The sequence below is a fragment of the Genypterus blacodes genome, unplaced genomic scaffold, assembly GCF_046128005.1.
Source record: "Genypterus blacodes isolate CSIRO-AG114 ecotype Tasmania unplaced genomic scaffold, CSIRO-AGI_Gbla_v1 ptg000209l_1, whole genome shotgun sequence".
Taxonomy (NCBI): domain Eukaryota; kingdom Metazoa; phylum Chordata; class Actinopteri; order Ophidiiformes; family Ophidiidae; genus Genypterus; species Genypterus blacodes.
Window position 1 is genome coordinate 1,057,501 of NW_027467008.1, and position 21,690 is coordinate 1,079,190.

Genomic DNA, 21,690 nt, shown 5'->3' on the forward strand with positions numbered 1-21,690 from the left:
TTCAGCCGTCAGTTCAATCAGAAATGCAGGTTTTGGTTGTCATGGCGAATGTTAGATAGCCTCCTCCAGACAGACGTGTTCGCCGTCTGTCACATGAGCGTGCTAATGTATGCAGCGGCGGTGAAGCTGCGCCGCACGCCGTGAGGTAAAGTGAAGCCAACATCACGTCTGTGTCCCGGGACGCTGGCACGGGGAATGGAGAGATTCAGTTTCATCCTCTGACCGGCCCGATCAATTCATACCCACTTCCTGTTTGCATACATACATATAACAACTGTACACAGTATATTAAGTGTGTGCGTATGTGTGTGTGTGTGAGTCTGAAGCACCGGTCTGGATTTGTAATTGATTGAAGCAGGCGATGATTCTTGATTCGTACTTGAAGGGTAGAGGGAAGGAGAGGAGATAGTTGGCATGGCGATGGGCTGAGTGTTGCTCTTCGCTTCACGTGGTGAAGAGGAAGATCAGTGTCTGTGCCGGAGATGGCTGAGTCACTGCAGTGCTGCATCTGTGTGTCTGGTTGAAGACTTAAACGTGACCTGCATGGGTTCACTCTCCCCTCACACACTGCAGACACACAGCAGGAGAGCAGACGCAGGATAGACTGATTTATTCCTGTTGTCTAAATTGTGTGTGTGTGTGTGTGTGTGTGTGTGTGTGTGTGTGTGTGTGTGTGTGTGTGTGTGTGTGTGTGTGTGTGTCCAGGCTGCTGAGAGAGCAGTGGATCCGAGCCAAGTATGAGAGGAACGAGTTTGAGTTCATCGAGAAACAGGAACCTTACTCTGCAGGTGAGCAAGAAGTGTCGCAATACACACACACACACACACACACACACACACACACACACACAGTGAAAGCAAGCAGTCTGAAGTCACACCAGGCTTTGTTCACTCAGTAGAAACCAGGAGGAAGAATTTATCACTCTGACTCATCGATCGAACCTTCATCCTCTGCTCCTCTTCCTCCTCCTCCTCTTCCTCTTTCTCCACAGAGTTTTTCTATTTATTTGCACTTTCAAGCAGACGTGAAGCACGATCGCTGTGAGTGTCACTGTCAGAGGCTTGAGTGTCTTTGTGTGTCTGTGTGTGTGTGTGTATGTGTGTGTGTGTGTGTGTGTGTGTGAGTGAGTATAGATTTCACATCTTGTTGAAGATAGAGTTTCCTTTTGGCTATGACCTCATGTGCTTACAGTGAAGAACAATTACACATCACACACACACACACACACACACACACACACACACACACACACACACTCACACACACACTTACACACACACACACACACACACACACAAAGATACAATGATGCTGTCTGCATCAGTCATTGCTGTGCCTTGAATAGTGTGTGTGTGTGTGTGTGTGTGTGTTTGTCAGGCGGTCATGTGGCTTCCAGTATGCAAAGGAGAGGAGCGAGGGAGGGGACATGGGTGGGGGGGGGGGCATCGATCGATGAGGTAATGCAAGTGGAGGTAAAGGTCTCATGTCAGAAAGTCACGGGCACGAGCAGCACACACACACACACACACACACACACACACACACACACACACACACACACACAGGGATGGGGTGTAATAGGAGCAAAGGAGGGAGACTGAAGAACAAGAAGGACAAAAGAGAAGATCAATAACAATCATGATCGATAATAATGATTGAAGTCATTGATCCCAGAGACGTTCAAGCTTTTCTATCATCATCGGAGTGTGTGAGTGTGTGAGTGTGTGAGTGTGTGAGTGTGTGAGCAGCATGTAAATGTTCCTCTGCTGCATGGATACAGACGCATACTTCAACACTGGACCTCAAAGGTTCATCGATCAGATGGATTGATCAGCACTGAGCCACAGTTCCTCACCTCACACACTCTTTACTCCTGATCTGCAGACTGAAGCGTGCTCCACAGTCGTGCATCGTAAAATGCAAATCAGTGGCTTGTTTTGATTACCAGCAGACGACTTCCTGCCACTCCACACGCAGAGACGGGAATAGGAATACGTGGAGGAGAGGGAGAGGGAGAGAGGAGAGAGAGAGGGAGAGAGAGAGAGAGAGACAGAGGGAGAGAGAGAGAGAGAGAGAGCGAGGAGGCGTCTGCTATAAATAGAGCAGCATGTCATTAACATGGCAGAGAGACAATGTAATCATGCTGCATTTCCTCTTCTTTTCTTCTCTCTCTCTTCCCTGTTCTTCTTTGAAGTCTCTCTCTCCCTCTCTCTCTCTCTCTCTCTCTCTCCATTTTCTACTGTTAAGTGAGATTTCAAATCGTCTTTACTGAAATATCATCTCAGGGTTTAACATCTCGTCATTGCCGGATGAATTCCCTCCTAATCCTGTTTTATGGGATCCCTCCACACACTCACAGATAAACTCTCTCTCTCTCTCTCTCTCCCCCCTCCCTCCCTCTGTCTCACTCTCTCCCGCTGCCCAGGGTACCGAGAGGGGTTTCTATGGAAACGAGGAAGAGACAACGGCCAGTTCCTCAGCCGAAAGTTCATCCTGTCTGAGAGGGAGGGAGCCCTGAAGTACTTCAACAAGCAGGATGTAAGGACAGGACGACCCGCTGTGTTCTGATGTGTCCCTTTAGTTTGTTGTTTCCTGTCTGTGTGAAGTCTCATGTAGGATGAAACCCTAAAGGTCGTCTGCTTCCAACCTCAGTATTTCCTTTCCCGGTGCTTCTCACAGGAACATGACACTTATTGATCTGCTATTTGTTGTCCGTGCCCCCCCTCTCCCCCCCCCCACATCCCCCCCGCCCCTCCACCAAGGCCAGGGATCCCAAGGCGCTGATGAAAATCGAGACCCTGAACGCCACCTTCCAGCCGGCCAAGATCGGCAACCCGTGCGGCCTGCAGATCACCTACCTGAAGGACAACAGCACCAGGAACATCTTCGTGTACCACAGCGACGCCAAGGTGCACTGACACACACACACACACACACACACACACACACACACATTCTATATTGAACACTGCACTTCTACCTGAACACAGTCAGAGCTCCGAAGTGTGTGTGTGTGTGTGTGTGTGTGTGTTACTACTCACTGAGGGGTTTTATAGTGCTGAGCCCACAAATCATTACTTGAACACTTTTGTTTTGCTGGAGTGGGGAGAGAGACATTGAAAGAGAGAGAGAGAGAGAGAGAGAGAGTTCATGGAAGGATAAGAGAGCAGTGACAGCAGCTCTTCATCAGTAAAGAACAGAGTGAGGCTGCAGCTCTGCGCCCTCTGCTGGTGGCGTGGCCTTCCTGCAGGCTGTGAGTTCATGGGGTTCATCCTGTGCCACTGTGTTCTTCTTCTCTTGTGGAGGATCGACGGTGCTGCAGCTCCCACACAGCAGACATCAGCTCCACTAACATCACCGCAGAGCCTTCAGAACACCACCTTCACCTCAGAGTGCAGAAACATAATGGTGAAGCTGGTACGACGCTAAAGAGAGAGTGTGTGTGTGTGTGTGTTTCCTCTTTCATACAGGAAATGGTCGACTGGTTTAATGCGATCAGGGCGGCCAGGTTCCACTACCTGCAGGTGGCCTTTCCTGGAGCGAGCGACGACGAGGTGAGGAGGACGAGTTTACGCCTGCAGCAGCATTAGAGCATTACACTGCATTACACTGAGGGAGAATATGTACTTCTATCTGTTTCCTAACAGACTTGAGGGTAGTGAGTATTGTGAGTGGTAGCAGGTGTTGTAGAGTAAATGAGCCTTGGTAAACATGTTTTCATACTTGTGCATTTTCTCTCTCTTTTGTCATCAGTTGGTGCCAAAACTGACCCGAAGCTTCATGAAGGAAGGTTTCATGGAGAAAACAGGTCCAAAGGTTTGTAGTCACTGGATCCAGGATGGAGCCGGTTCACACTGCTGACTGCTGCTTGTGTGTACTTTACTCCACATGTACATATTAGTGTTTCCATCTTTTGGTTGTGTCTTGCTGATCCGCAGCACACAGAAGGTTTCAAGAAGAGATGGTTCACGATGGACGACCGCAGACTGATGTACTTCAAAGACCCTCTGGTGAGACCAAACCTGCTTTACCTTTTCACCCTTTCACCTCGTACTCCTATCTGAACCATTCATCTCTTCCCCAGGACGCCTACGCCCGAGGTGAGGTGTTCATCGGCAGTAAGGAGAACAGCTACACCGTCCTGTCCGGCTTGCCTCCGTCCACTCAGGGCTACCACTGGAACCACGGCATCACCATAGTGACGCCCGACAGGAAGTTCTTGTTTGCCTGCGAGACCGAAGCCGAGCAACGGGATTGGATAGCGGCCTTTCAGCGGGTCATCAACCGGCCAATGAGGCCGCAGGAATATGCAGGTAGGAGACTTGACGATTAATACGAGCGCTCACACACACACACACACACACGCACACGCACACGCACGCACACACACACCTAACACTGGAGTTACTTGTTTGTGTTTGCAGTGGAAGCCCATTTTAAACACAAGCCATGAAGACTGCAGGGAGCCCCAAGTCAGCTGGACTGGCCCGGTCTGATCCAGATCAGAGACAGCCATACTGTATGTGACCACAGACCACGGAGGGGCAAAGTAAGGCCAATAGGGTGGGGGGTTAAGATCAGGGTTGGGGGGGTAAAGATCAGGGTGGGCGTCCCTGAACATGCGAGGAATCCAGGAAGAAGAAATGGGATGAAGGAAGATGAGGCACAGGGAGGCGAGGTGGACCATGTGATATCTGGTCTGTGTGAACTCCGGCTGTGGTGGGACGCGTTGCCCCTCGCGGGTCAAAGTGCTGAGGCCAAAGGTCAGATGATGTCACCGCTGTTTGCGCCTTCCAACCTCGTGCTATAACTTATAACGCCAAATGCCCCTCCCCCTCCTCCGCCGGTTGGACTTCCTCCCCCTCTTGTCCTCATCCTCCCTGTAATCTACTGTAATTATGTATCTAGAGTCGTTGGGCCGATCGCTAAAAACGAAAACAATGCATCGTTAATTTATTGAATGTACAGTTTGACGACAGTTTGGCTTCCTGTGTGTGGAATTGTGAAGTTTTTGGTTGCAAGGTCTTACGTTGAGTTTCAGTCTCGTGGCGCTGAAACCTGAATCTACAAAGTGCTGTTAACAACAAATATGCATACACACTCTCGCGCGCACACACACACACACACACACACACACACACACACACACACACACACACACACACACACACACAACCTCCCAGTGATCACAATTGCTGTCACTGTAGCTGGATTTTGGTGATTTGCATCCAAACAGGTTTGTTGTTTTCCTTTCAGAACTCAACCTGACGCTGTCCTCATATTTATTTGTGATGTTGTACATAGTGAGTCGTCATAAACGTTTAGTGCTGCTTACAGAAACGATGATGTGACTGATTGTAATTTATAGAACACTAATTTCATCTGTTATTGTTTATGTTGATGCTTTAACCACTAAAGCCCCAGAAGGAAAAATACGACTTCAACTCTGGCCGCATGTTTCTGGCAGTCAGCATCTCGTATAATACATGGTTTTGTAATAATTCTGGAACATTTATGAGCGTTGATGGTCGTTCAGTATGTGTTGATTTATCAGACAAATACTGAGACGGGAAATGAATTTACAGAAAACACAAAACGCCTCAGGTTTGTCATCACAAAACCCTGGAACCTGGAATTCCCCTTAAACGTCCAGTTTGTCTTTACTTCTGTTTAGTGATTGTTTATAAAACAAAAAGTAAATGTATCTGAAGCGCAGCTTTGGGCTGCTCCGGCGAAAGTGGTTACGCACAGTGAATGTTTGTTTCATTATGAACATCTTCATCAATACATGAATACAGAAATACAGAAAACAAATGGTATTGATTGATTTGTCCTCAGCACGTACACAAACAATGGTTTAAGAATTGGTTTGTTCAACACTGTGTGATTGCATCAGCATACCCCTTGTGTGTCTTTATTAGGTGAATGGATGGGAAGCTTTGCTCATTTGTCCAGTAGATGGAGCTCTATCATCACTTCCAAATGGAAAACCTACAGACCAGTGCAGTCGAGTCCAGAGTTCAGTTAAGGAGTTTAATTTGGATGATTTTGGATTAGAATCAGGGCCGGCCCTGGGTGATTTGGAGCCCCGGGCGAAAGTGTAGATTGGAGACCACCATGCACCTTGCACTATGCATGCACTTACATTCTTCAGTAGGTGAAGAAGACACTGGAGGATTGTCTGCTGCAGCTTCTGCAGGTGCCTGTTGTGGCTGCAGATACTTTCTCAGTGCATCTATACAAAAAAGTAGGTTACATATATTTTAATACGCTACACCAGCCCACAATTCTAATCTTGCATAAATTAATGTGGTTATGTGACACTAAGGATTTATGCAAATGTATCTGTAGGTATCTGAAGTGAGTACTTATTTTAAAATCATAGTTTGTAGCTTTGCCCCGCCCTGTTGCATAGTAGCTTCATGGATGTAGTGGGGGAGTCAACAAGTTACAAGCAAGCGAAGAAGCTAACGCTATTTTCATGTTAAATTGTTATTTAAGACAATGACTGACATACCTCTACCCTGGGCCCGTTTTTCCTCCTCCTCCTTTCGTCGCTTTCTAAGAGCAGCACCCGAGGGCTTTGACCTTTTCATTATGAAACTTTTTTTTCTGTCTTATTGACAACAACACAAGCGTGCGTGACATCCTCCTATCAATAGCGCTAACACTGTGGGGATGATGCGCGCTAGGAACCCGGAACCGTGCGCGTGTGCGGGCGCCGGAAACGTCCGTTGCCGGCACGGTTGCCGGTGAAAATCACGGACAACACGCTTTCGCCTTTAGAGTACTTCCGGCCACCGGGATCACTGTCCGACATAACCAGTGGGTCTGGCGCCCCCTGTAACAGGGGGGACGATATTTAACCCGGAGCCAGTTTTGCGCGGGCGCCGGAGAACGTCCGTTGCCGTCTAAAATCACGGACATCACGTTTTGCTTTTAGGCATGTATCAGAACACACCTGGGTTTAGCTCTGATTATGTAGTGAAGTTGTGCATCATAAAGTCATCTTATTCTAGTTGTAGACGCAAAATGCAGCCAGGCCGCTACCCCTCCCCCCACCTTTCACTGTAAACAGCGGGTCAGGTTCAGGGTCACAGGTCATGATCTCACACTCACAGATTCAGACCAGAAGTCAAAATAATTATTAACATATTTATTAAAATGTACTTTATGTGGATTGCAGTTTGGCGCCCTGCCCACTAGATGGCGCCCCGGGCGACCGCCCAGTTCGCCCATGCCCAGGGGCGGGCCTGCTAAATTAGAATAACATTTTAGCAACACACTCCACAACCTGCATACAAATCTACAGAATAGTTTCAACTTGCAAAATCTTTATCTTTCTTGAAGGACTGTTCATGTCCTTCACTGTGCCTGTAGGTGGCGCTCATCATACCCTTGTAAAGTCAGATCACACACAGTAGATGGGGGATGTGGTCCAAAAGTCTCCTGATACTTTGGCCACGCCCACACAGCACCGGGCTCCAAGGTGTCATGGAGCCCCGGGCACGTCAATGATGTTTCTGTCTGGCTGACCTGTTGTCGTTGGCAACCAAGTTGTCATGGCAAACTGCTCAGACAGTGAGCCACTGAGCAGCAGCGGCCAGGTCAGACCCACACAGGAAATGTTTAAAAGAGGCTCGGCTCAGCGACCGCCATGTTTGTGCTGATGATAATCTGCTCATTTAAATACTGTGTGTGTGTTTGTGTGTGTGTGTGTGTGTGTGTGTGTGTGTGTGTGAGATCTCTCTGGGAGTATAAAGTTGACATTTTGGCACCTGGCAGCTTGTCGTCCATCCACATTTGTAATGTTGTTTTTCGTGGTCTTTGATGATTCCATAATCCTAACTTTATAACTTTCCATGAGAGTTGGAATCAAAAAACATTTTAAAGGCATTAGACAAACTCAAACACCGTCCTTCCTAATGGCCTATGGATTATAAAGTCTTTCTCTGTCCAATCTGATGCAGAGTAGTTTGTGTGATGTGATCCATGTTACACCTGGAGCCAAACCTGCCACTTTAACACAAACTCTGCTGAGCTCCTTCAGGCAGTCAGCAGCGCACATAACACATTGATTGTTTGTTTTTTCAGGAAAGTCTGGAGAATAAATCTACACTATTCACTGTACAAATTGATTTGGGGTGGTGAAGTGTCTGGAAGTCCCCCTTATCATCGAGTTTAAGTTTTTTAAATATATTTATAACCTTCATTTGTAAAACTAAAATCGTCAATCAGTCGTCAGAGGTTTTCTCGTTGTTCCCGCCTGGAAAATCAGTCCAGCTGTTCTGTCCATCAGAGCGCTGCTCTGCACCTCCAGCCGGCGCTGAGACTGTGAAATTAGCTAATCCGACTAACAGGAAACCCAGCAGGAGCAGCTGCTGGACTGGAAACAAGCTGGGAATGAAGGAGCAGCGGGAAACTGGCCAGCTGGAAGAGACGGAACCAGAGAGAGTCCAGCATCCCAGAGGAGAGCAGATCTGGAGTTATGATCCTGTTAGTTTGATGTGTGGGAACACTGAATCAAGTGACAGTTTAATGACTTTTAAAGCTTTAATGATGCAGAACTGTGACATTATGAACAACAAAGCACAATTTACTGTTGTGTTCATCTGTGTGTGACTGCGTTTCATCCTCACAGAGGAATTACACATTCATCCAAGGAAAGTTCATCTCAGGCAGCTGGACTTGAAGACATTTCATCTGAAAGGCTTCTGCAGCTCTGACAGACGGGTGGGGATTCCCAGGATTTGACCTCTGTGGGGTCGTTGTCAGGGTGATTTATGTAAACATCAATCATGATGAAATATTATCTCTAAAAGCTGAAATGTGTCTTTGGTGTGTCAGGTTGTTCAGGTCTGCATGAGTCCTGATCATTGCTTATTGATTAGGCACATAAGTGAGAGAGCTGATTATTAGCTGATATACTCAGTTAACTTCTTACAAACTGAAGTGTTTAGTCATAAAAATAGACAAATATGAATCTATAAATACACCATGTGGGCCATTATCGTCTTTCAGAGAGGCAAACTCAAATCGTCCACACATTCTGAGACGCTACCCCTCTTCTTCACGGTCTGGTCAGTGTGGTGTAGATCGGCTGCTCCCAACCAGCCTGAGGGCTGTGCGGAGGCGGAGCCAAGGCTAGGCCGCTGATGAGCGGCGCAGCGTAGGACCGGCGGGAGGAGTGAAAGTACGGGTACTGATACAGACCAGCCGAGTACCCAGAGAAGGCACTGAAGAACCCAGAGCCCTGCAGGTCTGCATACTCACACTGACTGGAGGACGAGGAGGAGGAGGAGGTGGAGGAGGGACAGGCAGCCTCAGAGGTGCACTCAGGCCGGTGTGATGGAAGAGGAGGAGGCGTGGTGGAGGAGGAGGAGCTGCAGTGTCCAGGGCTCATCTGCTCTGTTTTGATCTGAGGTCTCTGGCTGCTGTGGCCGTCTTTGGGTGTCCAGGATCTGTGAGTGGGTGAATGGGTGCTGGGTGGGACGAAGGATCCTGAGGGGATGTTTGGTCCCTGGCTGCTGGTCTCAGGTGGGGTTAAAGCCGTGGAGCCGTGGGTGTTTGGAGGGAGGTACTGGTCAAACTCATGGACGTCGAAGCCGTCAATGGTGCCGATGACGTCGGTGCTGAGCTCAGAGATGTCCACGTTACTGAAGTCGATGTTCTGCCGGCTGGAGGGCCGGTGGGCGTCGTGTTTGTTCCCTGTGTGCAGGTCGATCTTTGGGGTGGTGGGGGGCGTTGGAGGGCCGTGAGCCTGACCTGGAATCCAGAACGTAGAGAAGAAAACCAGTTAAACATAGGATTGTTTTCCCACTTTACACAGTCTGTCTCTGGGTCTGTACACAATGACTCACCTGTCCTGTGTGGGGGGTACTGAGGGAGGACTTCCCCCACACCAACCAGCCTGGCCGTCCCTGGTTCGGTCTTGTAGGAGCCCTGCTGATACTGCTGGACCGTGCCGGGTCTGCAGTCGCCCTGGCCCGGTTTGGCGCTCTTGCGTCTCCGAGGTTGGTACTTGTAGTCTGGGTAGTCTTTCTTGTGCTGCGTCCTCAGCCTCTCAGCTTCCTGGATAAAGGGACGCTTGTCTGTCTCAGAGAGCAGCCTGAGGACGAGACGGCATATCACTCATTACACCTTCCAAGTGTTAAATATACTTTGTGTACTAACATGGAGGAATGGCAACAGGCTGAAAGCACACAGGCTGTGCAGTGTGGACACATTCCAGCATGTTCACAGCTTAACAAAACATCAATGACCACATTTTCTAAAAAGCTGTTTTGTCTCCAAGCATGAAACAATTTAACATTTATGTAAATGGATTTTCTTCTGTTAAAAATCTCAACAACTTCAGTACAAGGACAAACATTCTAGTTAAGAAGGCCAACAGTCTGAACCTGAACCACTGAGGACGGATCCTTATTTAGCTTTATAGAGTCCAAACTGGGAGTGAAACATCAGATATGTGATTTGGAAACGATGAAAATGTCAAATGAAAATCATGTGACGTCATGCATGCTCACCGCCACAGTTTCCCCAGAGTCTTGCTGAGCTCCGCGTTGTGCAGGTGCGGGTACTGGTCCGCCAGCTTCCTGCGCGCCGCCTGCGCCCACACCATGAAGGCGTTCATCGGCCGCTTGACGTGAGGTTTGTCCCGCTGACCTCTGACCCCCTGAGCCTGCATCGGCACCAGTGACCAGTCGTAGCCTTTCAGCACCTGCGACACCGCGTCACGGATGCAAGCGGGGAAGCGGTGCTCCTCCGCGGCGCTCTTGGGTTCGTGCGCTGCTCTCTCCGGTGAGGTCGGGGACTCCGAGTCCGAGCCGAGCTGGGACGCGGAGCTGCCGCTGCCTGCTGGGCTGCACGGGTGGCTGGTGGGGGATTTGCTCTCCTCGGTCATGCTTGTCCTGGAGAAAGTTGATGAATGCAGATGTGGTGCTTCCCGGGTTCCTGAAGGGCTCTCCAGATGCGTAAAGGCGCGCGGCTCTGTGGGGAAACGGCGAAAGGGAAACAAATAAAATCCACAATTTATGTCAAGAGTTCGTCATTCCACTGCCACATCCTCTCTTAAAGTCAGGCGAAGTTTGACAGCGTGTTTGCTTCCCACACTTACTGACTTACTTACTCTTGCTGCTCTCCACCCATCGCGCCCCATTGGCTTCCCAAACTTTCCATGAGGAGTTCCTCCTATTTTTGCATATAGGAAGAGGCTGTTACACACAAATCTGTACGGGACACGTGTTTATGAAGGTTATTATCATTGGAACATATTAGGAAAAGCTATTGTTGTGTTTTAGATCTAGAATTTAGATGAGTGTTAAAATTAATATAATAAATAAAAAAGTTAATAAATTCGATAAAATTGATTTAAATTATCAGGGCTATTACGTTCTCGCATCTATCTATGCTTTTATAAAAATGAATAGATAATGATGAAGGAATAATGATGACGATACTATACTGTCATCTACTTCCGCTTCTAATGTCACGTGACTGTGTGAATCGTCAAAGATGGCGGACACTGGGCAGAGTGTAAAGCACTCTGTGAGGAAAAGACGGGTGGAAAGCCAGGGCACAGAGAAAAGCACTGGTGACAACGAAAATAAAGATGGAGAGAAGACAAACGAAGCCCCGGAGAAAGAGAAGAAGCTTCTGTCGCTTCAGCCCGGCACGTACTGGCTCACCCGGATAGTGCTTCTACGGTCCATCGCCTTTATTTACTGTAAGAAGCTACCTTAACGAGCCAAAACGCTGAAATAAAAACAGCCGGAAAGGGGTTGTAAAGTTATTTAGGCTATTTGTGACTTCGTGTCGCTTTTATATGATTACAGCTGCGGTTTGTGCTTTCATATAGCTTACGTTTATGTCAACAGCGCTTTTTACAGAAGACATTTGAACGCATCACGCCTGTCGGAATGCCGGTGTTGTACCTAATAACAGTCTGATAAATGGCTGCATTCCATTTACATTTGCCAGTGTCAGTGTTGTGCTAGCTGGCCCACTTTAATGCAGTGGTTCACAAAGTGGGGGGCGCAGAACTACTCCAGGGGGGGCGTGGGACCGGAAAAAGAGCGATATGAATAAGTGCCGTTCGCGGAAAATGACGCGGGAACGTCACGGACAACACGTTTTTGCTTTTAGATTATTTCCGGCCACCGGGACCACCGTCCGAAATACTTCTGATCTATAAAAGGGGGGCGCGAAAGAAAAAGTTTGAGAACCACTGCTGTAATGGAACGGAGCCGTAAGTAAGTGTTCACCGACAACAAGGCGGATGTTACGTCTTCATTCATATTGGCTTCAAAGTTCTTGACTCCCCGCCGCCCTGTCGGAATACGGGTGGGAAAACAACAAGTTTGGAACGCCTCAAGAATCAAGAATAAAGTTGAAAGTAAAGTACACATTTGAGAAATAAAATACATAATACGTATATTGCAGAATGTCGCGAAAAAGGTAACATTTGAGAGAGTTGTAATATTTCACAGGGGAAAGGATCTGATGAATACTTCAGAGATGTTTTCAGGTCTTATTCAAGTGTTGCGTCTCTTTGTTATCTGTAGTCGTGGCGTTCAGTGTTGCTTACAACCAGAACAAGCAGCTGATTGGCGATCGCGGCCTGATGCCCTGTAAGGATTACCTCAACAGCGTCAAGCGCTACGTGGGGGGGAAAATAGGAGCGGCTGCGCTGGCGTACACGCCCTCAGTCCTCTGGTTCCTGGACTGGGCTGACATGGACACCAACCTGGACGGCATCGCCCTGCTGGGATTGGCTCTGTCCGGGTTTGTCCTGGTGACGGGGACGGCCAACATGGTGATCATGGCAACGCTGTGGGTGCTGTACCACTCCCTGGTCAACGTGGGGCAGCTTTGGTGAGTTTGGGATGAACCCCCCCCCCCCCCCCCCCCCAATCCCCCCAATCCCCCCATGCACTCTGTACTTACAAGTATTTAAGTATTAATCAATCTGATCTGATCAAAAATTCAATATTTCCTTTTCCTTTATCTTTCCAGGTATTCCTTCGGTAAGTCTGTGGCAGCTCTGTGATTGGTTACCCACGCTTGGGGAGAGACGCCAGGTTGATGTTTGTGTTTGAGCTCCTTCACATTCCGCTTCTGTACCCAGGTTGGGAGAGTCAGCTGTTGGAGACGGGGTTTCTGGGAATTTTCCTGTGTCCCGTGTGGACTCTGTCCCAGGTCCCGAGACGCTGTCCTCCTTCCCTAATCTGCGTTTGGACGTTCCGATGGCTGATTGTTCGCATCATGCTGGGCGCCGTGAGTAGCACGCATTGAGCCGGACTTAGAAACTTAGAACTCCTTCTATACCTTGATGGACAAGTTTCCTGTTTGGAGGCCCCAACACACACACGCACGCACACACACACACACACACACACACACACACCTAAATGCTTGGTGTGAGCCAGCGTGGAGAAAATCAAGCGTTTTCCTCAGTGTTTCCTCAGGATATTCCAGTGTTTGCTCTCCCGGTTTTAGATCATTGGTTTTGGAACGTCACTCCGCCGCAGAACTTTGCCAATATTTAAAAATCCAACCCAAACAGGCGGTCAGAGAAACAGCACCTCTGGTTGTTTGACAGTTTCCATGGTGAGCTGGAGACCGCCCGCTTGGTTTTTATCTGCCAATCGGAGCAATTGCCTGAATTCCAGCAGGTTTTTCTCTTTCCCGTTAAGAGCGTGAAGAGAATGTAAACACGAGTCCCGACCCGACGCACAAACGCCAACGCCTGCAAATGTGTCTGTAAGTGCATCAGAGAGCTTATAACGTGTGACGATGAAGATCATAAACATCAACTGATTATTAGAGCAAAGTTGGTTCAAATGTTCCTTATCGGGGTTGCGAAATTGTCACCGTAGCAACAAAGTCTGCAGGTCATCTACAAGGTGAATTTTGGTCTTTTGCAGGGTCTCATCAAAATCAGAGGGGACCAATGCTGGAGAGACCTCACCTGCATGGACTACCACTATGAGGTACCTGCTTTGTGTGTGTGTGTGTGTGTGTGTGTGTGTGTGTGTGTGTGTGTGTGTGTGTGTGTGTGTGTGTGTGTGTGTGTGTGTGTGTGTGTGTGTGTGTGTGTGTGTGTGTGTGTGTGTGTGTGTGTGTGTGTGTGTGTGTGTGTGTGTGTGTGTGTGTGTGTGTGCTTCCTGTCTGACTCCACTTTTACAGCTCTTAAATTGCTATAGGGATATCAGACATGCATTGAATGACGTAAACCTAACACACAACACACAACACACACACACACACACACAGGTTCCACCAGTCTGCCAATGAAAGCACATTAGCCTTCACACACTTTAATTAATGTCACCTTAATTGATATAATTGGACTTTAAAATTGGAGAAATAAATGAATAAACGTATTGACTGATGTGTACGTTTCCAACCTCAGCACACACACATACAAACACACACACACACACACACTGCTCTCCTTCAACCCTCCAGGGGAGCTGCAGACCAGCCGTCTCGTGTGTTTTGGCTTTTCAGCAACTTCGCTTTGCGTTGAGTTTGTTGGTTCTAACGCTGCAAGTTCACAGGTTAGTCAGGGTGTGTGTGTGTGTGTGTGTGTGTGTGTGTGTGTGTGTGTGTGTGTGTGTGTGTGTGTGTGTGTGTGTGTGTGTGTGTGTGTGTGTGTGTGTGTGTGTGGTTGTTTGTGCCCATGGGTTTCCACGCTGTGAGCTGCAATATGGCAAAAATAATCTCTATGTGTTTTCTCTCCCCAATTTAACTGCTGTGTTTGTTTTTCAGCACGTCGCCTCACACTGCTCAGACACCACACACACACACACAAGCACACAAGCACACAAGCACACGCACACGCACGGTGTAGTCGGGGTTGCTGCCATTCAAATAAGGTTCCATCTTTATTTAGACGTGGAGATTTTTCCATCTGAGGCGCAGAAACGTATATTTGTCTGAAAGATCGACCCTCTGGCCTCGACACCAGCAGCACGCCTGAAACCTTCCCCCCCTCCACCTGCATTCTTCTTTCACCTGCTCCGTTTGATCAGGAGGTTCCGTCTCATGTTCTCTCTCCAGACCCAGCCGGTTCCTAACCCCCTGTCTTACTACCTGCACCGCTCCCCGTGGTGGTTCCACCGCTTCGAGACCGTGTCCAACCACGCCATCGAGCTGCTGGTCCCCTTCTTCACCTTCCTGGGCAGGAGGATGTGCATGGTGAACGGAGCCGTCCAGGTCCTGTTCCAGGTAACCCAGCAGAGGAAATGTTACTGTGCCGTATGCAAAGATGCTGTTATGTCCCCGTCATCATCAACATCATCATCATCATCTTCGTCACTGCAGGTGGTTCTCATCGTCAGCGGGAACCTCAGCTTCCTCAACTGGCTGACCATCGTTCCCAGTCTGGCCTGTTTTGACGACGCATCCCTGGGCTTCCTGTTTCGCTCAAGAGGCGGAGCCAAGAAGGCGGTGCTGGAGATACAGGATGAGGATGCCGCCGGACACCAACCTGAGCCAACCAAGGGTATGACATGCGCACACACACACACACACACACACAGGCACACACACAGTGGTACACACACAGTCATCACACATGTTCCTCTTAATTTAAAATAGTTAAAGCTAAAGTTTTACTGCACAAATTGGAGCCAGACGTTGTGTGTTGAGTATCAAACCTGTAACGTATTTATGGCCGCTCTGCTTAGTGAGTCTGGTAAAGCAGTTATGAGCATCAGCACTTTGTGACGTACGCTTTATCGGAATTTAACGTGACGCTGCCTACCTTTTTTAAAAAAAAAAAAAAGAAAAAAAAAGTCAAATCAGAGCTGAACCTTCTAATTGGTCTCGCTGGACCTGTCTGCCTGCGACGAGCCGTCTACCTGCAGTACCAGCCTGTGTGTGTGTGTGTTAATGGTTTGGACAGAGGGGTCCTGTCTGATGCCTTTCACATGTGAATCAGGCAGAAAGACGGAGCTGCTGTGGATCCAGTGTGTGTCCGAACCAGCTGAGCACACACACACTTTTACAGCACAGAATTTGGCAGCAAGTACGTTTGCATGGACGTCAAAGCTACAGTGAGGAAAAGGATACGCCATCATGGGCGTGACCTTCAGTGTAAATTTAAGCATAAACCTGGTTGATGCCGTCGTACCTCAGTTTATTCAGGCACGTAAACGCTGTATTTGTGTGTGTGTGTGTGTGTCAGGTATGCTGATGCGTCGTGTGGTGAATGTGTCTCTGGGTCTCCTGATCGGCTGCCTGAGTGTCCCCGTGGTGATGAACCTCCTGAGCTCCCGGCAGGTGATGAACACCTCCTTTGACCCTCTGCGCATCGTAAACACCTACGGGGCGTTCGGCAGGTGCGAGGGTGTGGGCGGGCCTAAAGGGTTAAAGGGGTTCTGACAGTTAGTTGACATAAAAGCTCACACATCTTTGTGCTCTGCTTCTGTGGTCCAGCATCACCAAAGAGCGCACCGAGGTCATCTTCCAGGGCACGGCCAGTTCGGATCCCAAGGACCCCCAGGCTGTCTGGGAGGAGTACCAGTTCCTGTGTAAGCCCGGGGACGTGTACCGCCGACCGTGTATCGTATCGCCGTACCACTACCGGCTGGACTGGCTCATGTGGTTCGCTGCCTTCCAGGTGAGATGCTGATTGATGATCCTGAAACCCCGGAAGACCCAAACTGATCCGGGTCCTGATCCGGGTGCTTGAGTATCAAAGCTGGTGATGTTTTGAGATGATGTCAGTGTTTCCATTGTGACAGATGAGTCAGTTGGCACCACAACCTTAAACTCTGTGCGTCCTGTGTTCCCTCTGTTTGTACGTGAGGCTGCTGAGTTCAGACACTAGAGGGCAGCAGCTTCACCTCTTTACAAAGTCTTCCTCTGTACAAACACTAAAGTTCTTCCTCTTCTCTTCCCTCCACACTCTGCAGACCTACGAGCAGAATGAGTGGGTGCTCCACATCGCAGGTCGCCTGCTGGACAACGACAGCACGGTCGCCTCCCTGCTCGACCACAACCCCTTCAACCGCACACGGCCCAGGTAACAGCAGCGCCCCCTGCTGGAGCAGTGCAGAACACATCCTCATCCTCACCCTGGGGTGTTTGTGCATCTCCTAACCCATCTCGTTCATCTTCCTCATCCTCCTGGTCCGTGAGCAGATGAAGCTCTTCGTCCCTGCAGCTTAATATTGGTCTCAGTCTCTTCCTGCTGCCTTTATCAGGCCAACTCGTCTTTTTAAAACTCTGCCTCATCGCTCCAGTCCTCTTTTATTTAGCAGCATGCAGGTCGGTGACCAGAATGGTGAATGGAACAAAAAAATCCATTAAAAGAAACCCACAGCCCCCCTCCCACCCTCCTCTTCCTCCTGACTCAGTCTCCACGCTGCAGCTTCTCGCCAGCTCGGTTATTTTTGGTGATAAATCAGTGTGTGCCAGTACGTCTGTTCCTGGAAACCAGATATGCTTTTGTGTTTGTTCAGATGGGCGACAAATTAAAGAGAGGAAGCGTGATTGGGCACAGACGCGTCCTCGCAGGTGTGCCTCGTGTAATTAATGTCCTGTGCCGCCACCAAAAGGACAGGAAGTGATCCGAGCCACTTCAGGATCAGTGGAGACCAGATTCAAATCTACTACTAAGACATAACGCCGCTGCAGTCTTGATGAATGCACAGGAAGCTCATCGCCGCCGTTTTAAAGCTGCTGTGCTTAATGAAGCTCCTCTGTTCTGTCTCCTCCTCCTCCTCTTCGTCTCAGGTGGCTTCGAGGGGAACACTTCATCTACAGGTTCACCAAACCGGGCACGTCCAGCGCTGCGCAGGGGAAGTGGTGGCTGAGGAAACGCATCGGCGCCTACTTCCCCCCTGTGGACCTGGAGGCGCTCAGGGGCTACTTCAGCTCCAGAAACTGGCCACACCCACATATACCAACGAAGAAGTAAAGACTGTGACAGGAGGTCAGAGGAGAGGAGAGTCTCAGGTCTGAGGCTGAAGCTAATGACTTGACATGGATTAAGGGTCACATCACCTCAGGTCAGTTTGAGTGAAGCTGAATAAAGATTGAAACCATGAAGGTCACCATGGAAACGCTGCACCAGACATTTCTAAAGACAGTTCACTATTGATTTAGTGACACATCAATGCCCCCTGTGGAGGTGAATCACTCCTCAATAGAAGAATACTGCATCGCCCCACACACACACACACACACACACACACACACACACACACACACACACACACACACACACACACATAGTACGCGGTTTTGTGTAGAGTAGTAACACCTGGCAACGACAAACAAGAAGAAAGGTGAAAAGTTTGGAGAGAAGTTCAGCGCCGTGCTTCACCTGCTCCTCCAGCGTCACGTCTCATCGTCCTCGTCGTCCTCGTGTTCTGCAGAGCCGCTGAGTTCTACTGCAGATAAATGAAGCAGTGGAGCGATGACCTGCGTCCTCTGGCTCACCGACACATTTATCCCTCTGTGACAAATGAGACTTTGATTTAAGCCAAAAGCTGTGATTTGAGAATGAAGCCTAACTCTGATTCAGCTTCTACTGGAGCAGACACACTCAGTGCTGCTGCTGTCCTCCTGATCTGATGAGGAGTCAGTGCTAACGGCTCCTCTCTAAGGGGAAGATGTCTCCCCTCCGTCTGAAACACAAACCCTCTAACCTCATTGTGCAGCTCTATGATGAAACGCTCTGGTCACCGTCCAGCGGCTCTGGCCTGTGGGGCGGCAGAGCGTCTGCTGCAGAGCGACAGAGATTTATGAAGCCGGCGTCCCCACGTTACGCTGCCAGCTGCCCCACGCCGTACACGGAGAAACATTCAGCAGATTCGGCTCAAACCGTCTGAACGGTCCAAGAAAGAAGAGGGAACACGTGAGCGCTGATTCTGTGTGACATCATCGTCTCTTCCATCAGCTCAGACTTTGTAATTTCATGCATTTTGTATCTGGATTTTGTCTCGATTGCATTTTGGTCACATACATTTATTTACTCTTGCTGCTTCAACGACAGCTTGAAATTGAATTTCTGTATCGCCCATAATATGCAAATAAGCTCTAAAGCTCCGAGCCGCCACACTTCTTGCGTTGCTCCGCTGTCTCATCTGTTGGCCACTTATCTTATCACGCTTTAACACCGCAAACCTCTGCCAAGGCCGAGCAGTCCTTCAATTATAACAACGTCTGAGTTCAGCAGGTTATTGATCAGACCTGATAGACTGAGGAGAGAGGGATCATATGACCTCTGTGTGTGTTGACCTGTACACAACAGACCGGACTAATGGAGCCGAGCGGACAAAGTGGCCAATCGGGCTCCCCTCCACCTTCATGTTCTGGATAGTGAAGATGCAGCAGCAGCCTCTGTGTCTCCCCCTCCTGCCTGTCAGACTCAGACCTGATCCTCCCTGTGCTGTTCTGTAGGTAATGGTCTGAGTTGTCTCGCAGACTTCAGTGGAGCGCTGCCGCCGAGACGCGTCGTGGGCGAAATGAAGAAGTGACGGATCATCTGAAGGAAGAATAAACAGCTGGACGGTCGGGCTGATCGGCGCCTCGGCAGGTAGACGGGGCCTGGACTCAGATCGCCGCGTGCTCCTCCTGTTGTTTGTCGCTCATTGGTTGAGACAAAGCGGCTCTGGCACAGCGTGCGTGTTTTTAATGGCCTCATCATTTGTGGCCTGTCGCGTTTCTCGCCTCCACGCCGCAAATACATCTCCCTGCAGAAACGCCTGCAGCTTTATGTAACTCGCATCAAAGTTGAGTTGTCACAGCTCAGTGACGCTGAGGCTTTTATCAAAGAACAAGATGAAGCTGCGTCTCTCTTTGATCGTTGTGCAAAAGGAGAAATATTACAATAGACTGAGTAACAAATGAAAGCGATAGGATGGAGGATCATTATTGAGGCTCCTCTGTGCTGCCCCCTGGTGGAGGAGCATCAAGCTCTCACCCAGCTTTTATTCATTTATTATCTCAGCTCTCCCGAAACAAAGGATGTATTACATGCGATGCTGACTGCCAGTTTCCCTTCAGGCTTATGTGGTTTGGAAGTAGAATTCGGCACAATAACAACAACAACTCGGTAACATCACAAACTTAAGCTCACAGACTCGTCTTTGGACGGACCCGGAATTCACATTACACTCTCACATCTAAACAAAATGAATCTGAACTGGTTTCCATCTTAATAAGCTGCGCGTAATTTCTCTTTTTGGAGGATTTCACCTTTAAAATGCGCAACAGCCGAGCGCCACAACGCGAGTGTGTAAGAGGGAGAGAGAGAGAGAGAGAGAGAGACGGGAGGGGGTGAGAGGGAGAGACACACACACCGTGGCTCAGACTCAGTTCCTCAGTCTCTCCACTCTCTTGACCCTTTACGCACAGTGGCGCGTCATGACTCGGACGCGCAGGTGAACTTCTGCTCTCTCTCTCCTCCGCGCGTCTCCACTAGCTTCTCCTCGCGGTTCCTCGGCGGTTTCTCCAGCGTCTCTGCCCGTCACACCCGCGCTCCTTCACCGCCGTCATGTCCAGGAAAAAGGCGGCGAGAGCCAAAGGGAGCACCAAGAGCCCCAAAGCGTCCCCGAGCAGCGGGAGGACGGCCAAAGGTCTGGCCGCCGCCGCAGCTCCGTCCTCCGGGCTGGTTTACCCCAGCAGACCGTCCATCAGCAACAGCGGAGAGTTCTACGACATCGCCTTCAAGGTGAGTGAGGCGAGGGACAGAGCAGCTGGATTCAATCACTTTATCGATCCAGCTCGAGCCACTTACTCACTGTTGTTTCTCTAGATTCAGTCTCAATCTGGATCAATAAACAGGTGATTTGTAACGGAAGTGACTGAGGTGAACATATGTTTGATTGTTGTTCTCACTGACGTTATAAGGATCAATGTTTTAGAGTTTGTCGATGTTGTTTTCACCGTCAACGTTCACAGATGTTGAAGTCGCACGGCAGAAAAGTTGACGTCATGTTTCATATTTCACATAAAGCCGCGACCATCATCATCATCATCATCAGTCATCTTTCTCTTCATAAAATACAAACTGCTAAAGGTTTGGAGACCAGCTGAGGTTCAGACCCGCCGCGAGGCTCCAAACAGCAGCTGCTGCAACTGCATTCATTACCTCCGCCAAGGACGACGTGTTTTTGCCTGTGCTTGTGCGTGTGCGTGTGTGTGTGTGTGAAGATAACTCATGAGCTTTGAGATGGATTTTGTGTGGAGGTGAGTCTGAGCTCAGCGCCTCACATAGATTATGATGTTTTTTTATGAAGTTATTTTTATTGTAATCAACATTGTTTTTTTTGCTGTGGATGTTAAGGAATGAGGCGGTTCAGTCCTGATTCTCAGGTATTGGCAATCGTTTCACTAAATTAAAGCCATGTATGCACACTAATTAATCAATCAAATAATCAATCAGTCAATACAACCCAATACCTCATTATGTTCAAGTTGAATATAACGTGTGTATTTGTAGATATGCACACACACTCACACTCACTCACTCTCAGAGCCTTGGTTTATTGTGTGTGTGTGTGTGTGTGTGTGTGTGTGTGTGTGTGTGTGTGTGCGTCTCAGGTGATGTTGGTGGGGGACTCAGGTGTGGGGAAGACATGTCTCCTGGTTCGCTTCAAGGACGGAGCCTTTCTAGCCGGCAGCTTCATCTCCACTGTGGGCATCGACTTTAGAGTAAGTACACACAAACAC

At 49.0% G+C, this 21,690-nt stretch overlaps 4 protein-coding genes across 5 annotated transcripts in view; 3 read left to right on the top strand and 1 right to left on the bottom strand.

Moving 5' to 3' along the window:
* Positions 1-4,557, top strand: part of LOC143015624 (arf-GAP with dual PH domain-containing protein 1) — a 10,895-nt gene extending 6,338 nt beyond the window's left edge. Inside the window, exons 4-11 of the mRNA XM_076169671.1 lie at positions 706-788; positions 2,426-2,538; positions 2,763-2,909; positions 3,471-3,554; positions 3,754-3,816; positions 3,939-4,010; positions 4,085-4,313; positions 4,425-4,557. Coding sequence (XP_076025786.1) covers positions 706-788; positions 2,426-2,538; positions 2,763-2,909; positions 3,471-3,554; positions 3,754-3,816; positions 3,939-4,010; positions 4,085-4,313; positions 4,425-4,453 — 820 coding nt within the window. The 3' untranslated portion in view covers positions 4,454-4,557. The remainder of the gene's footprint in view (positions 1-705; positions 789-2,425; positions 2,539-2,762; positions 2,910-3,470; positions 3,555-3,753; positions 3,817-3,938; positions 4,011-4,084; positions 4,314-4,424) is intronic.
* Positions 4,558-8,570: 4,013 nt separating this feature from the next.
* Positions 8,571-11,062, bottom strand: LOC143015592 (transcription factor Sox-8-like). The gene is made up of 3 exons (XM_076169626.1): positions 10,527-11,062; positions 9,861-10,108; positions 8,571-9,765 (listed from the first exon to the last, which is right to left on the bottom strand). The coding sequence occupies exons 1-3, from the start codon at positions 10,901-10,903 to the stop codon at positions 9,071-9,073; spliced, it is 1,320 nt and encodes a 439-aa protein (XP_076025741.1). The 5' UTR covers positions 10,904-11,062; the 3' UTR covers positions 8,571-9,070.
* Positions 11,063-11,495: 433 nt separating this feature from the next.
* On the top strand, positions 11,496-18,074 carry lmf1 (lipase maturation factor 1). Its single transcript, XM_076169625.1, has 11 exons — positions 11,496-11,725; positions 12,564-12,873; positions 13,015-13,025; positions 13,127-13,275; positions 13,926-13,991; positions 15,064-15,231; positions 15,328-15,508; positions 16,193-16,346; positions 16,444-16,627; positions 16,923-17,032; positions 17,746-18,074. Exons 1-11 carry the CDS (start codon positions 11,515-11,517, stop codon positions 17,927-17,929), a joined length of 1,728 nt encoding a protein of 575 aa, XP_076025740.1. The 5' UTR covers positions 11,496-11,514; the 3' UTR covers positions 17,930-18,074.
* Positions 17,943-21,690, top strand: part of rab26 (RAB26, member RAS oncogene family) — a 34,848-nt gene continuing 31,100 nt past the window's right edge. Inside the window, exons 1-3 of one of the 2 annotated variants that reach the window (XM_076169627.1) lie at positions 17,943-18,020; positions 20,441-20,689; positions 21,562-21,672. In XM_076169627.1, coding sequence (XP_076025742.1) covers positions 20,513-20,689; positions 21,562-21,672 — 288 coding nt within the window. In that variant the 5' untranslated portion in view covers positions 17,943-18,020; positions 20,441-20,512. The remainder of the gene's footprint in view (positions 18,021-20,440; positions 20,690-21,561; positions 21,673-21,690) is intronic. The other variant, XM_076169628.1, reaches the window with a different exon arrangement.

Excerpts from the sequence above, each read along its gene's own strand:
- lmf1 (XM_076169625.1), top strand. The coding sequence starts at position 11,515 with ATGGCGGACACTGGGCAGAGTGTAAAGCACTCTGTGAGGAAAAGACGG. Across the intron at positions 11,726-12,563 it reads GTCCATCGCCTTTATTTACT|TCGTGGCGTTCAGTGTTGCT; the intron begins GTAAGAAGCTAC and ends TGTTATCTGTAG. Across the intron at positions 16,628-16,922 it reads TGTGGTTCGCTGCCTTCCAG|ACCTACGAGCAGAATGAGTG; the intron begins GTGAGATGCTGA and ends CACACTCTGCAG.
- LOC143015592 (XM_076169626.1), bottom strand. The coding sequence starts at position 10,903 with ATGACCGAGGAGAGCAAATCCCCCACCAGCCACCCGTGCAGCCCAGCA. Across the intron at positions 10,109-10,526 it reads ACTCTGGGGAAACTGTGGCG|GCTGCTCTCTGAGACAGACA; the intron begins GTGAGCATGCAT and ends TCTCGTCCTCAG. Across the intron at positions 9,766-9,860 it reads GTACCCCCCACACAGGACAG|GTCAGGCTCACGGCCCTCCA; the intron begins GTGAGTCATTGT and ends TCTGGATTCCAG.